Raw genomic sequence first — 15,505 nt, 5'->3', positions numbered from 1 at the left:
GGAAGGGAAAATGTTCATGAAATCTACGTGATCATCAGAAAAGGTACAAGAGGTGTTTTGATGAGAAGCATTCTGCACTAGAAAGGAAGTGAGATGTCGTTGAAATGGTTTATATAAAGCGGCCTGTGTGGACACCCAAAGGGAAGTCAGGTTATTTTGGTCCTGTCAAGACTGTGGAAGTCAGGAAGAACGTTGTGATTTTGGTGGAAGGAGACATTTAGAGTATGTCAAGGTGGCTAACACAGTGAATGGTGCGAGTTTAAATGGTGACATTCTGAGCTGGCCAAACCCTGCAACTAAGTTCTTTTCCTGGGACACAACAATGTTCTCTTCTGGGGATGAAACAGTCTTCTCCCATTAGGATAAGACAATTCCATCGCAGGGATTATGTAATGTCTTAAAGGTATTCAATTTTAGAGGTTATGCACTACACCAATTCTGTAACGTTTTGCAACCAGGACATCATTCCGGATTACTTTTATGTATATATTAATGTCCTGGGTCTTTTACAGGTTGACCCCCTCACTGTGAGAATGCAGCATTGGTTGGTGTCCCTCCCCTGGGAGTTGGGAATATCTGACTGAGTGTGGGTACCGCCTCGCAAGGCAAGAGGGGGGTGACCTAACGCCTGAAGAGCTCATCCCGTTTCCTGAGCTGGGGGCTGCACTGACAAGGGGGGCCCAATTAGGGTTGGGCTGTAACGAGCAGAACCACCCCTCCTTGATATCGGGGACAGCATAACCTGGGCTGGAGCTCAGCCCCACCAAATATTGGATAGAGGAGTGGGCCTCTTCCATCAGTTTGTCACTGACTTTGCTGCTTCCAAACAATGCTGTCTGCTGCTGGATGCACTTCACTTTTTTAAGCAGCATAACTTGACGAAGATCGGGCCTAACTCTCAAACTAACTGGTTGGTTGCGCATGCTAACCGACCACCTTTGGTGGGCAAGCAGGCTGACAGCACACTGACTGGTCTTGGTCTGTGAACAGGACTCTGGACCGGACACGTTGACATCAGGGTCTACCTCGTAGCCACATTCACAATGGGGAAGCCAGAGATGTCTAAACTGCTGACCGCTCTTGCACCACGACCAAAGAATGACGCAAGGGTCAATCAGATGCTGTAGGCACTATTATCAGCACGCTACTGTCCACTTTGGTGCCCAACATACCCTGTCCTGATGGGTTGCACAGATGCTGTAGGTTCTTCCTGGAATGAGCACAGCGGTCCAAATACGGACCTTGCCCAGAAGTAGAGTGGCAAAACGTCTGCACTTTTGTGATAGAGATGTCATCCGACAAGCATCCAGGCAGGTGGGCCATTACACTGAGGATAACAGCATAGTCCTCATCTTTCAGGACTACAATATGGCTGGCCAGAAACACAAATCCTTCTCGCTCAGCATGAAGAGAACTTAAATATGCTCTCTTGTCCCCGACCAGGCTCAGGTTTACCCACAAGTGCAGGTCCCTCTTCTTCTGGGACCTGGCTGAGGCTTGTGACTGGGCTGAGACACAGGAGTTCTCCTCGCATGCAGGGTCTTCACAGGGATGATGCAGCTGTCCCAAAGCTCCCAGTGCAAGAGGGGAGAAGATGACTCCTAGCAAAACTCAAGCTGAGACAGTCAGGGCTCCGATGCTTTGATCCACCGAGAAGCAGCTCCTAATCAGCTCGGATGATGGGATGTTGGTACTCCCTAAGGTTAAACTGCAAACAGCAGAGGAGTGGATATGATTTGAATCAAGGTGCAGTGACATGAAGTGGGGCCCAGTTTCAGATAACCACACCTGATTGGATAGGGACTGCACATCCTTCACATGGAATCCTTGGAGCATGTTGACCTGCTTAAATATTCATTTAGAGTACCCACACCAGGGAGGAATGGCTGCTACCCTGAGTCTATCCATTGTCTTCTCTGAGCAACATGTGGCTCTGCCTCTACAGAACAGTAACTGGAACTATTTGTTTTAAGGAACTCGGGCCAGATGTAGGACACCAAACACCGGTCGGTAACGGCCGATTTCAGCCGTTACTGACCGGTATTTGGTTTTTGATATGTAGTGGGCCTAAAATTTACAGAATCGGTAAATTTACTGATTCTGTAAATTTACTGATTCGGTAAAATACTGAATCAGTATATTTACCGAATCTGTAAATCTAGATGTAGGTGACACTGAAAACAGTGCCACAGGCCCTTAAGAATTCGCTATTCTTAAGGGTGTCAAAGTGACACCCTGTCCCCCTTGACAATTCGGTAATTTTACAGAATCGGTATTTACCGATTCGGTAATTGACATTAATTCCTATGGGCCTCAAGGCCCATAGGAATCAATGGCAATTACCGAATCGGTAAATATTGATTCGGTAATTACCGAATCATACTGATTCAGTAAAAATTACCGAATTATTTCCTACATCTCATTTACCGAATCTAGAATACTGAATCGGTAAAATTCGGTATTCTAGAGTCGGTAAATGAGATTTACCTACATAGGCCCTTGGTGCTTTCTAGATCAAACTGAGCGAAATAATCAATTTCACGAAACCCTATAAACACACGTCCATGCCTGGCCGAAACTAGCCCAAAGGATTGCTTGGGAATGGCCATATAAGCTTGAAGAACTAAGTTTGTCACAAGCTTCATAGGATCCAATTTCTCTTTGTGAGGGAATCTTTAAGCTCAAAATGTAACACGTTTTCCATAAAGAGTTCTCTACTATTTCTTCCAACATATCATTTTTCTCTGTCCATTCGGACTTAGTTATATATGAAGTGACATATCAAGCTACAGAAATAGAATTGTCTGCTACAAACAGAATATACATGTTGGCATTCCACATGGTCAGGATTCGTGAATTGTAATCCTTGATAAGGTTTGAAGCCTCACTTCTTTTCCGATTATATGTATTTTTAGATTACCTAGTAACAGTGTGTCAGACTGTAGACATAAAACTGTTCACTCTTCCTTTAGCCATAAGGAATATAAAAACAACACTTAGTGTACTATTTCCCTTTTGCACTGTATCTCAGTTGAGAAACTTGAAACATTTATGTGAATGGAATTGCAAGACCTGTTGCCTAAGAGTTCTGGTCGGAGACTTTGGAATGTCACAAGTTATATTTTGCTCAATGAATGACAACTCTGAGCCATCAGTATCCTGACCAAACATCAGTGCATCTTTCACCCACAATAACATATGTATATGTGGTGCTCGTCTAGCTTGGTATTCTTTTTTCCAGAAAAAGTTCACAACCCCACCTAGTTAGTGGTGGATTATTTTTGTTGTAGATAAAATGGAAAATACTGTAAAAGTTTTGGCAAAATGGTTTCTTCTTTGAATTAATCAGTTTAGCTGAACATCTGATTCTCTTCAAAATGATAATCAATAGCTTTCTTTTTAATAGAAAAGCATTGTCAACTAGACACAATTATTCTGGTATTGCAAAGCTGATTTGCCTTTTACTGTTGTCATGCTTCTCATAATACTACACTTCTACGAAAAACTTCTGACTAAGTCTTTCAAATTTCTTTTTCCTAAATCCGTCTAATCGGGCTTTTTCATTTGTGGCATTACATTTTTTGTAGACTAATAAATGTTGCTGTTACATGTTGCATTTGCAATTTCTTTTACCATCATTTTTTTTCTCTGTGTCCATTTCATATTTTGAGACTTCTTTGCAGTGTTGTTGTTTTTTTTTCTTAGTCGTCTGCTGCATTGTTGGCATCTTGAACTGGCTGGAAATCCTACAGAAAAAATGTACAGTCCATATAATTTATTTCTGCTTCTTAAAGACTATTACTAATAAATAAAACATAGGCATTGTGTTACTAAATTCCAGCATGCTATGTTAATGTTAATGAAATTTGTTGAGCGCACAAATACCCAGGGGTTGTCTTGGCGCTGTTGACTGTCATAAATCCTCCTGATTGCTCAGTTCAGGAAAAGCCAGGTTTTCAACTTTCTCCTAAAAATTGTAAGAGAAACTACTCCTCTCAACTCGGCTGGAAGTGTGTTCCACAGCTTTGCAGTGCCATAGGAAAGACTCCGACCGCCCCAGCCCGAAGTGCGTATTCTAGGTACCTTCATCATTTTGGTCCCCGAGGACCGCAGCTGTCTGGATGGATGATACCAAACAAATAGCTTTTTGAGCGACCATGGTCCTGTGTTGTTCAAAGCCTTGAATGCTAAACAAAGGGCCTTACACTCAACTCGTTTGGCCTCGGAAGCCAATGAAGTCAGCGAATTTCCTTGGTAATAGAATCATATTTGGGGATATTGCTCAACAATAGAGCGACCGTGTTTTGGATCGATTAAAGTTTTTTGAGAAGATGCTTACGCATACCCAAATAGAGGATATTACAGTAGTCCAATTTGGTCTGTTGGTCAGTTACCACCAGGATTCTGGACTCAGTGGGGATATAAGGCATGGTTTTCCTAAGTTTTTTAATCATGAAATGGGAGGCGGTGATAGTAGCATTGATCTGATGAGATAATGCTAACTTGTTGTCAATCCACACGCCTACATTTTTTGCCTTTGACACCGGTTTAGGCCCTTCGCCCATCTCTACTGGCCACCAGAGATGGTTCCATCTGGGTTCCAACTCCCCAAAGATGATAATGACCTTGGTCTTTTCTGAGTTAAGCTTCAAACAGTGCTGGCTCATCCATCTGTTGACTTCTCTCATATAGTTCTGAAACTGAAGAGGGGGATCAGTTTGTTTCTTATATGCTGCCACAACTATATGGGTGTCGTCCGCATAGGACGTTAAACTAAACCCAAATTTCCGAATCAGGGAGCAAGTTCTGCAACATATATATTAAAAAGAGTTGGGCTCAATGACGACCCTTGGGGGGACACCACAGGGGAGCACATACAAATTTGATTGGAAACCATCCATTGTAACAGTTAACCTCCTATCTTCCAAAAAGGAGGTCAAAATAGACAGTGCCATTTCCTGGACCCAGCTGCCAATGCAATAGCTTGTGATCGACCGTATCAAAAGCGGCTGATAGATCGAGTAGGACGAGGGCTGCTGATCCTCCTCCATCCTTCACTGTTCTGAATTATTCTGTAGCATTTATCAATGCAGTCTCAGTACTTAGTTCCCTATGGAAACCGTATTGGGAATGATCAAGAAGATTGTTGTCCAGAATAAACTGAGATAGTTGCTTATTCATAATCTTTTCAACTATCTTGGCCGGGAATGGTAGGCGGGCAAGGGGACGATAGTTTACCGAATTGGAGGCGTCTAGATTTGGCTTTTTCAGCAATGGAAGAATAGAGTAATCTTTCCATATAGATGGAAACTTGCCTAAAGTAAACACCATGTTAAAAATCTGAGTGAGAGTAGGGCTAACCACTTCTGTTATCTTTTTGAGGACCCCAGAAGGGCAGGGATCGTTCGGAGAATCGGATTTAATCTCTAGTATGTATTTGGTTACCACTTCAGAAGGAATTGGGGCAAATGCACAGAACACATCTTGCGGAGGTTTGTCATGTTTAGTTGGCTCTATGGGATCATGGACAGGCGCGGTTACAAAAACGTTATTAATTTTTTCAAAACATAATTTTTATTGCAGATTTACATTGTCATATAAGTTACATTGGGTTACTTCGACCACTTCTCTCGTTTCTCGTTTCCCTTCATTTCTTTACACAGCCTTTCGGCCCACAACCCGGAGGTCGGGCGGCGACACATAGGAAACTATCCATTATTCAGTTCTATGTGATCAGTGCGACCCTCCCTCTGAAGTATGATCACGTCTGCTTTTCTGAAGGTCTACTCTATAAAATCCCCCCCCCGAAAGTCCCTCCAACTCCCTCCCCTCCCCCTCCCTCCGTGTCCACCACCCACTCAGGATTATTCACTTCTTCCCTAGCTATGGGTGCCAATAGAAGTCGTCTTCAAAAGCGGTCTAGTTTTGCGATGTCCCTGGTTCCGCGCTAGGGCCTACCTCTGTGTCTTCCAAGTCTGCCTCCTCCCCCTGTTGCGCGCTATCTCTCAAGGCTTGAACCATCGCCTCCCAAGCCGCCGCCGTGTCCAGTGCCCTATCCGTTGGTTTACGGCGAGCCATCTGATATCTGTGCGTGCTATCACAAGCGGCCCATTTCAAGAATTCTGCGGCCCATCTCCTGTGTGTGGGACCTACTCTCGCCTTCCAATTTCTTGTAATTTCCCGCTTGGCCACCAGTAAGCCCATGTCAATAAATGTGCTCGTTGTTTTGTTTTTAGGCGTGTGGGGGAACCAGTGCAGCAAGCAAACTGCCACGTCATATTGGATTATTCTCTCAGTCACCTCCGACAAAGTGTCACCCACCTCCCGCGAGTATTCTCGGAGACCAGGACAGGACCATAGCATGTGTACCAGCTCTGCTCCCTCGTAATCACATCTCGGCACATCTCGGGCATACCGCATTATCCGCACCGAAGTATTTCTTGATTTTACCCGGTGTCAAATATGCCCTGTGTAACACAAAAATGGATCTGCTGAAAGCGCGCATTCCTTGTGCTATTCCTGGCCCGCCGCACTAAACCTGCCCAAACTGTTTCCGGGATCTCTCTATCCAGGTCTGCTTCCCACTTGGCCTTCAGCGTCGCCAGCGGAGGCAAATTCTCCCGGAGCATTCTCGAGTAAAAACAGGTCACCGCTTTATAAGTTCCGGCCGCCATCATGGTATATTAGCAGGCCATAGTTGTCGCTGGCTCTATAAGCCCCTCCTTCCAGTGCGCTTGAATGGCCCTAGTCACCGCGGCATGCAGTAAATAGCCCCCCCTCGGTAGCTCATATTTTTCTTGCAATTCCTGAAACGGTATTAGTGCCCCATCCTCATAGAGGTCTCCCACCACTTGCACTCCTGCTTCTTCCCAGCTCTGCAGTTGGGACCAGTCCCCCCCGTGGGGCAGAGCTGTCAACATTCCTAAGGGTATCTCCGGGGCGTATGGGTGGTTCACTCCCGCCCGGCGCCGAGAGCGGTCCCAACAAAGCTTAAACGTTCGTTCTTCGGGTGTCATATCTCCTCTTGCTATCCTCTGCTGTAGAGCTATATAAGCCAGAATGTGGCGCGGGGTGCCCCTATCCCTCTCATCTTCCGGACCGCGATATATTCTCGCTACCTCCTGTGTAAAGATCTGCAGTTGTGCAGCCAAGTAGTAAAGTTCAAATTCGGGTGCCGCTAAACCACCCTCGTCCTTTGGGCAGGAGAGGGTCGCCAGAGCGATTCTACGTCTGCCCGTCCCCCATATGAAGGATGTCATCAGGGATTTCAGTTGTGAGAACAGGGCTCTAGGTATCCAAACCGGTAGGGTGCGAAAAAAATAAAGTAGGCGCGGCAGGTTTACCATTTTCAACAATGAGATGCGTCCCGTGACTGTCAATGGCAGCGTGGCCCAAAAGGCCATACAGCCCTTCAGCGCACGTATGCATCTGCCTATGTTGCCCTCCAATACGTCCGAAGACTTGTGGAAGATATATACCCCTAAATAGTGCAAGCAAACTGGTTCCCATCTAAGCCCCAAATGAAGGTCAGGCTGTGCTGTGCTCCGCCGCAGGGGGAACAAGCAGGTTTTCGACCAATTAACCTTCAGTCCTGAAAGTTCACCGAATCGTTCCAGTAAGTGTTCCGCTCCTTTCAAGGCTTCCGTCACGTTTTCCAGAAATAACAGCAGGTCATCCGCGTATAAGGAGATGAATTGTTGTCCTCTTCTGCTATCTATTCCCTGAAAGTACTTGCCCGTACGGGCTTCAGCCGCTAGAGGCTCAATTGCCAGGGCAAACAAGAGGGGGGGCAGGGAGCAGCCCTGCCGAGTGCCTCTCTCCACCGGATACTGATGTGAGACAAGGGGTCCTATCCTCACCCTGGCTACCGCCGCCGCATACAGTACCTGTGTCCATTTGATATAGCCTTCCCCCAGTCCAAAACGTTCCATGGCCCTATATAAATAGATCCACTCCAGGCTATCAAACGCCTTCTCTATATCTATGGATAAGACCAGGGGAGTCTGAGCTTCCATGTGTGGGCTGTCCATCAAACGTGAAAGTCTCCGTATATTTATAGTCGTGCTTCGAGCAGGGATAAATCCTGATTGGTCCTCATGGACCAGGTCGGGCATGTGCTGTAGGAGCCTCGCCGCCAGGATGGAACTTAGTATTTTGTAATCCGTTGTCAACATGGACAACGGCCTGTAGGAGGCCGGATGTTTTCCAGCTCTTCCAGGTTTCAAGAGTGGGATCACTAAGGCCTCTCGCATGGATTGGGGCAGTTGTCCGGTCTTCTTAGCCTCATTATATACCGCTTATAGTACAAAAACGTTATTCAAGTCCATAACTTTAGATTTGAAAGCTAACGCAATAGAGTTACAAAAAGTTTGATCCCAATTTATTACATCGGACTTTGGTAAAGTAGAAACTATTTTGAATAGTTCTTTGGTGGTATGTTTGGTGTTTTCAACTGGTTGAGTGAAGTAATCTTTCTTAGCATTTTTTAATGAATTTTTATAGTTGTTTAATGTGGTTTTATATAGTTCCTTTTATATTTTGTCATAATTAACCATCCAGCGCCTTTCCATCCTACGGCACAATTGTTTTTCCTTCCGCAGAGTTTCCGAGAACCAGGATGCCGATTGCATATCCGGATTCCCTGAGATTGTTCTTATAGGGACTGAGATTTTTATAGCTTTATTTAGCCATTCAGTGTATTTATCTGCACTCGAGTCTACACATTGATTAAAATGAGGGCGTGTATCCTCCAAAAGAGATTGGAGTAACATTGGATCGGATTTTCTCCATGCAATGTAGGTGGATGTTTTTTAATTATCTTTGTTGGCTGAGCTGGAGTGTTATAATATTAAATTTAATAAAAAAATGGTCTGTCCATGTCAAAGGAAGGACTTATTTTACTGACAACCCGACCATGGAACTGAAAATCCCGTCAAGCGTATGTCCTGCTCTATGTGTGGGGGTTGAGACAAGCTGAGAAAGGCCTATCAGCCCTAGGGCATCTAACAGAATAGCCGTTTCTTTGTCTTTCGGATCTTCTAAATACATATTTAAATCCCCCAGAACAGTGAAGTTGTTATTAGACAGTGCAGATTTCAGGAGTCCTACCAGATTCTACACAAATCTGCTCCTGGAACTGGGAGGTAAAGTAGTATACCTTTAAACATCATTTTGGAGGCTATTTCAGTGGAAAAAGGCAGCATTTCAAAGAGAGGAGCTGAAGCTGGAGCAAACTTGGCTAAAAACTGCTCTCTTAAAATAATTGCTACCCCCGGCTCCTCATTTTAATCGTCTGTCAATTCTGTATGAACGGAAACCCGTAGGTGTTGCAATCACAAAATCTGGGTCAGAAGCTGCAATGGCCCATGTTTCTGTGATAAAGAGCACGTCAATTTTATGGGTGGTTATCAACTCAGCTATTACGTACAAGTGTTTGATTAGGGATCTTACATTCCACAAGTTAAATTCTGTCTCCTATCTCCTAACTGGAGTTTTTTGTTCACTCTTTGTGGTGAGCAAAGTGCTTTAATCTTCTGTTCTAGTGGAAGAGTAAAACCACAGGGACATGCTAAGTTGATATCAGATGGAACTAGACAAACACTTAGCGCCTGTCTCGTTAGAGTTAAGCTTAATCAATTCCTCATTAGAGTATTTCTGAGACAAAATGGAGAAGGATCCAGGGCTCCTGGCCATAGGCTTGGGCCAGGCACGGATGGGCGCAGATGGGCTTGCCTTAGGCGCGCCAGCTGCGCGTCAGCGTTATCGGCATTCCAATAGTTTTCCCCTCCACCAAGCAGCTGACGTCGCACTGCCATGTGGACCACCCTCCACGCAAACAGCAACAGCTGCGATGAACTGGGGTCGGTGCTACACATTCTACATGGTACAATTCTGTCAGACAGTGCTCCTATCTCATACTGCCAAGAAACAACCGGTTCTCTAACTGACAACTCAAAAGAGAGCTAATGCTTTGTGTAGAAGACCTTAGAGAACTAGAACCTCCTGCGTTACATCACTTTATAAACAGTACGCTGTCTAGTGATATCGCTAAATAGCCTGAAGGGGGTGTGTACAGAGTCTCAGACAAACACTAGCCCCTCTGCTACTACATTTAATCAGACGAAAGATGGAGGAAAGTAAACTTTGACGTAAAATCAGGAACTTGTAATAAAATTGTTTACAGAGTGATCTCAATTGAGTGAGAAGATTCCCTCTCCACTAATAGGTGTCTACATGTTATAGGTTGGGTGTAAAAGAGTTTAGTGAGTAATCCAGCCCTGTACAAAGGCATCCCCTCTCAGAGAACATAGTGCATGAATGTCTTTACCGATACCTCTGAAGAGAGTAGAGGGTTAGTGTACAAGGTTAGACCAACACTAGGCCCTCTCCTACCTAATTTAAACCAGGTGGAGTTTGGTTGTGGTAGTGCTTATGAAAGAGTTACTCCTTCTTATACAAGTCCCTATAGAGTGAATGGTTCACTTTTATAACAAGATACCATGTCTCCAAACACCCCTCTAGAGGTTACTAATGAAGCCATTCATTTCTACAGACGTTTACAGAGAGTGAGGAGGATGTTTGGTTCAGGTGAGAAACAGCTATCGGTCTACTTACAGTTCTACAGGGGATAAAGGATGCATGTAGAAGGATCTATGCAAACACTAGGCCTTGCATTATCACATTTTAACAATGTATAAATTCTGTATGGTTAAGTTTGATAAGAGAGGGGCTATTTTTCTTATAAGGGTATATAGGCTACATGCTTCTATTTTTTTATAACAAGATAGCCTCTCTGTTGAGACATCTAATCACAGTGAAAGTTGGATGTGAAAGGCTTTACTGAGAAAGTCAAACCTCCCTAAAGATATATTCTATGAGTGAATGGGGTGTGCAGTTCATTAACATAAGGCCACCCTCTATATTGATTCCCCTGAGCAGAATAGACAGTTTGTGTAAAAGGATTGAGGGAATAGGTAGGCCCTGTACTACTATGTTTCAGCATGTTAAACAGTTTGCATAGTAGAGTTTGATCAAATGGAGATCCAACTTCAACCTAACCTCTATCAGCAGTCTCTCAAAGAGACAGCTCAACAAGGAGCTAATGCTTTGTGTAGAAGACCTTAGAGAACTAGTACCTCCTCTTGTACAATGTTTTATAAACAGCCAGCTGTCTACGTATATCTCTGAACAGACTTAATGGTGTTTGTACAAGGCCTCAGACAAACACTAGCATCTGTGCTTCTACTTAGGAAACATGGAGGTTAGTAAACTTTGATGTAAAATCAGGGGTTTCTAATATTATTGTATACAGAGTGATTGGTTCACTTTTGTCAGAACATTCCCTCTCTCCTAATAGATCTCTAGAGGTTATAGGTTGGTTATAAAAGGGTTTAGTGGGTAATCCAGACCTGTACAATGGCATCTCTTCTGGGAGAACAAGGTGTATGAATGGCTTTACAGACAGAAAGGTCTCTATTGATATCTCTGAAGAAAGTGAAGGGTTATTGTACAAGATTTTAGAGACAAACACTAGGCCCTCTTATACCCAATTTAAACAGGGTAGAGTTTGGTTGTGGTAGTGTTTATGAAACAGTTACTCCTTCTTATACAAGTCCATACAGAGTGAATGCTTCACTGTCATAACAGGACCGCATGTTTGCTGACAGTCCTCTACAAGTTAAACAGTAGATGTCAAGGGCTTTACTAAAAATATGGCCTCTCTACTGAGACATCTCTACATAATAAATGCTGGCTGTAAAAGGCTAGTGTTGAAAACCCATCCCTCTACAAAGACCCTTTCTGCGAGTGAACAACATGTATAACTGCTTGAAGAAACAGAACACTCACTAATTACAGTACTAAACACAACATATTTTTACAGGCTGGAGATTAGATGGGGTGCATTTTCATCAAGCTTTCACTATATCTCTTACAATTTTATACAGCATGAATGCTTCAGTTTAATGTCAAAATGGGGTTATGCCTTTCTGACCATGCACCCCTGGAGGTATCTATCAACTGGCCGGCCCACGCTCCAAACACGCCAAATGGTATTTCCCCAATTTCTGAAGGTGAGCTAGTTTTTTTCGTGACGAACTCCGGAAATCGATTAAAGGGTTCTTTGCCACAAATAATCCTATAGAAACCTCCCAAGGGAGCAACTAGGCTTCCTTTAACCCCTTCGATGCGCGTGACAAGGTAAACTCGTCATGGGCGTTACCTGCGCTGTGCGTGTGACGAGTTGACCTTGTCACGTAACGCGGGATTTTCAAAATCTCAGCGCTCAGCGGGAAAACCGCTAGCGCGCATGCGGTTAAGGCAGTAATCAGGGGCAAATGCATAGCGCTAGCCTCTACTCTTACAAAACAGAAAACTAAAGAGAGGCTCTTGCTGGAGGAGGACCTACAAATGACTGAAAGAACATACAAAGACTCCCCCATACCTGCTAACACAACGGAGGGTCACATCATTGCAGGGCAAACTCCAGGCCTTCTACACTAACAGGGCGGAAAAAACTATCTTGCACCTCCAAGTCAGAGGGTACGATGGGGCATTAAAGTGGGTTCTCTACTTGCGTGCCAACTCCTAGCAAAGCAGGAAAGAGAGTACATTAAACAAATAGTTGACTAGGTAGGCATCACGCACACTAGCGAAAGGGGGAAAACAAATGCTTTCCGAGACTTCTATAGCTTCCTCTATACTGCAGATTCCCTAGTGTCGCGACATCAAACAAGCTAATTTAGACTCCCTGAGTTCACCACAGGTCTCCACAGCCTCCAATATGGAGCTTAGTCAGCCCATTTCCGTTGAGGAGGTACAGAAGGCGATAGATACTCTTTTTTGTTTTTTAACTTTATTTTTCCAATTTTGTGATATAACAGTTACATATTAACCCCCCCCATATGGCATCATAAAAAACACATGTATACCAATCAACAGCCTCATTATGGCACTTTTTGGACATAGGTTACACTTATATATACTGAGATATATACTGAGATCCATGAGGAAGACTCAATTGACAATTAACTAATTAAATATGCTGTATCATGAGGGAATAACCAGGGCCCGCACCATGCACTACTTCAGACACCGCTCAGGAGTCCCCACCCTCCTCCCCTTCAGACCCCGATCCATGTGTTGAAAAAAGGTCACCACTAGACCCCTCGGAATCACTGTGTGAAGACTGCTCTCCCTCTGTTAACCTGGAGATGCACATGGCTCACCAAGCGAGTAAGTCCTCCTGCAATTTCCCATCCCTCCGTGTACTCTGCATATGCGTTTCCGCCACTAGGGTCCTTTCACTGACATCCTTAAGCCATGCAGGGATCTCTGGGGCTCTCTGTCCCATCCACGTTATAGCTACTCTGCGCCTGGCTAGCACTAGCATCAGCTGCAACAATTTATAAGAGAGTTTCCGCTTTCTCGGTCTATGGACTAACGCCAGTAGGCAATGTAAAGGTGTCAGCGTAATCTGGAGGCCTGTAGTAGTCTTTACGTGTTCTACAACGCTCGCCCAAAAGCGTCCTGTTAAAGGGCAGTTCCAGGCTAAGTGTAAGAAGCCCACCCCTGCCGTGCCACATCTGGGGCAACTTTCCAATCTACTCTCCGAGTAGCGACTCAGCGGGCCGGAGTGAGATCGGTTTCGATGTAGGAAATTAAAATGAATTAGTTTAAAGCGTGCATTACATGATACCTGTCGTGTCAATGGTCCTATGCGTTAACACTGCCCCTGGTCTAGGGGCGAACCTATATCAGCCTCCCAAGCCGGAGGGACTGGCGGGGCGGAGTCGCAACTCATGGCAGCGTAGAGCAGGGAAACCAGCCGACGTCCCTGGCCTCACGTCAAAAGAATATGTAAGGTGTTAGTCATTGGGGGCTCGTCGGGGAACGGAGGCCAAACCGTCCAAACTATATCACGCAATCCCTGGTAATGTAAATATTGTCCCCCTCTAAGGCCAAAGGTTTCCTCAGCCTGTTCGTATGTCAGAAAGGTGTCCGCGGGGTACAAGTCGTCCAGGACCTCACAGCGCCCCTCCCTCCATGCACTAAAGGACACATGCCGTTCCAACTCTATCATGGGTGCCAAAATCCATACCGGGAGTTCTCTGTGAAAGGGCGCCGACCGTAGGACTCTTTCTATGAAGCGCTGCCAAACAGCCGCTGTGTGCTGTACAACGTAGGGCAACGTATCCTGTGCCCCCTTCCCCTGCATGAGTGCCACTCAGGGACCGTCGCTCTACCGGCCAGCAGTCGTGCCCATCTGCATCGGCAAACCATCTGGCAGCCGGTTGCAGCTGCGCCGCATAGTAATACCGATCGAAACGCGGTGCTTCTAAACCACCTATCCAGGAGTGGGTCAACAACACAAATAAAGTCCCTGAACCAAAGGACCGGGACCTCCAGATCTTGAACCAGGACGTCCTGAAGATTTTGGAAGAAGACCGGGTCATCTGTATTAGGTGCATCAGTGTTCAATATGACAATGTCCCTACCATCTAACTTCGCGCTAAGGAGCAGGTATCTGCTGTGTATGTCCGCTTCCACATATTGAATAGAAAACGGAACCCCAGGTGCAACCCAAACCAAAATCCCCCTGGCATAAGTAGAAAAGGACGAGTGGAACAGCTGGCCCCGCCACTTTTTCTCTAACATCTGCACTCCTTCACCTACCAAATGGGTCTCCTGGAGGCACGCAATCGACACTCCATGTCTACGAAGAAAAGAAAGAACCCTATACCTTTTCGTGCACGTGCCCAGCCCCCTCACATTCCAGCTCATAAACTTAATCTCCATGTTTGATCATGTAGCCTACCCACCAATGCTCTGTACGTAGTGTAGGTCCCAGCCAGTGCCCGATATGCCATACATGTGATGCCTAAACCATTCCCCTTCAACAAACCTTTCCAACTCCCCCCCCCCTCCCACGAGCAATATATGTGCAACAACAAAACTTGCGAGTATGCCCTTCCCATGCTGGTGCCAGGACGTACACAATCACTCCATTGCCCAACCGGGCTAAACCTCCCACAAATGGAAAACCAAAGAAATAAGACACTACCCCAACCCTCCCAACTCCCGGCAAGGACAACCAACTCAATATTGATACAGGTTCAGACTGTCTCACGTGATTATGAACACACATCATCCCCCTCTTATCCCCTACCCCCGCGATCTCTATGAAAAAAGGGAGACACCCCCCTGGTAATGTTCTGGGTGTAAGCTTCCCCCTATGGGATCTCCATCAAAGCCGGTTACCAGTACCCACTACATAGAATCAACAAAAAGCTAGACAAATCCCTCAAGGCGGGCCTGTCGAATCTAACAACTGAGCCCCAGCTGTCTCCGGGATCGTAACATTGGTGGGTGATATGACATCAACAGTGGACTGCAAGGTGTTCAGGACCAGTATCTCTCCTGGTGAAGGATTCTTAGACAACGCTGGCAAGTCTCCGGACTCCGATGAGTCCAAGCGGAGGGCTCCATCCTCCCCCACTGTCACACG

At 45.4% G+C, this 15,505-nt stretch overlaps 1 protein-coding gene across 7 annotated transcripts in view; it reads right to left on the bottom strand.

The window, feature by feature from the left end:
• The window catches only part of PTPN3 (protein tyrosine phosphatase non-receptor type 3), a 1,864,164-nt gene that overhangs the window by 1,645,114 nt on the left and 203,545 nt on the right, over positions 1-15,505 (bottom strand). For 4 of the 7 annotated variants that reach the window (XM_086965363.1, XM_086965366.1, XM_086965364.1 and 1 more), the window contains one exon: positions 3,634-3,746. The exons of the other annotated variants lie outside the window; for them this stretch is intronic. In XM_086965363.1, coding sequence (XP_086821489.1) covers positions 3,634-3,727 — 94 coding nt within the window. In that variant the 5' untranslated portion in view covers positions 3,728-3,746. The remainder of the gene's footprint in view (positions 1-3,633; positions 3,747-15,505) is intronic. 7 annotated transcript variants of the gene reach the window in all.

The sequence above is a fragment of the Lissotriton vulgaris genome, chromosome 4_1 (genome assembly GCF_964263255.1).
Source record: "Lissotriton vulgaris chromosome 4_1, aLisVul1.2, whole genome shotgun sequence".
In the NCBI taxonomy this organism is placed as follows: Eukaryota; Metazoa; Chordata; class Amphibia; order Caudata; family Salamandridae; genus Lissotriton; species Lissotriton vulgaris.
The sequence above is the reverse complement of the archived record's forward strand: the minus strand, read 5'-3'. Positions and strand labels throughout refer to the sequence as shown.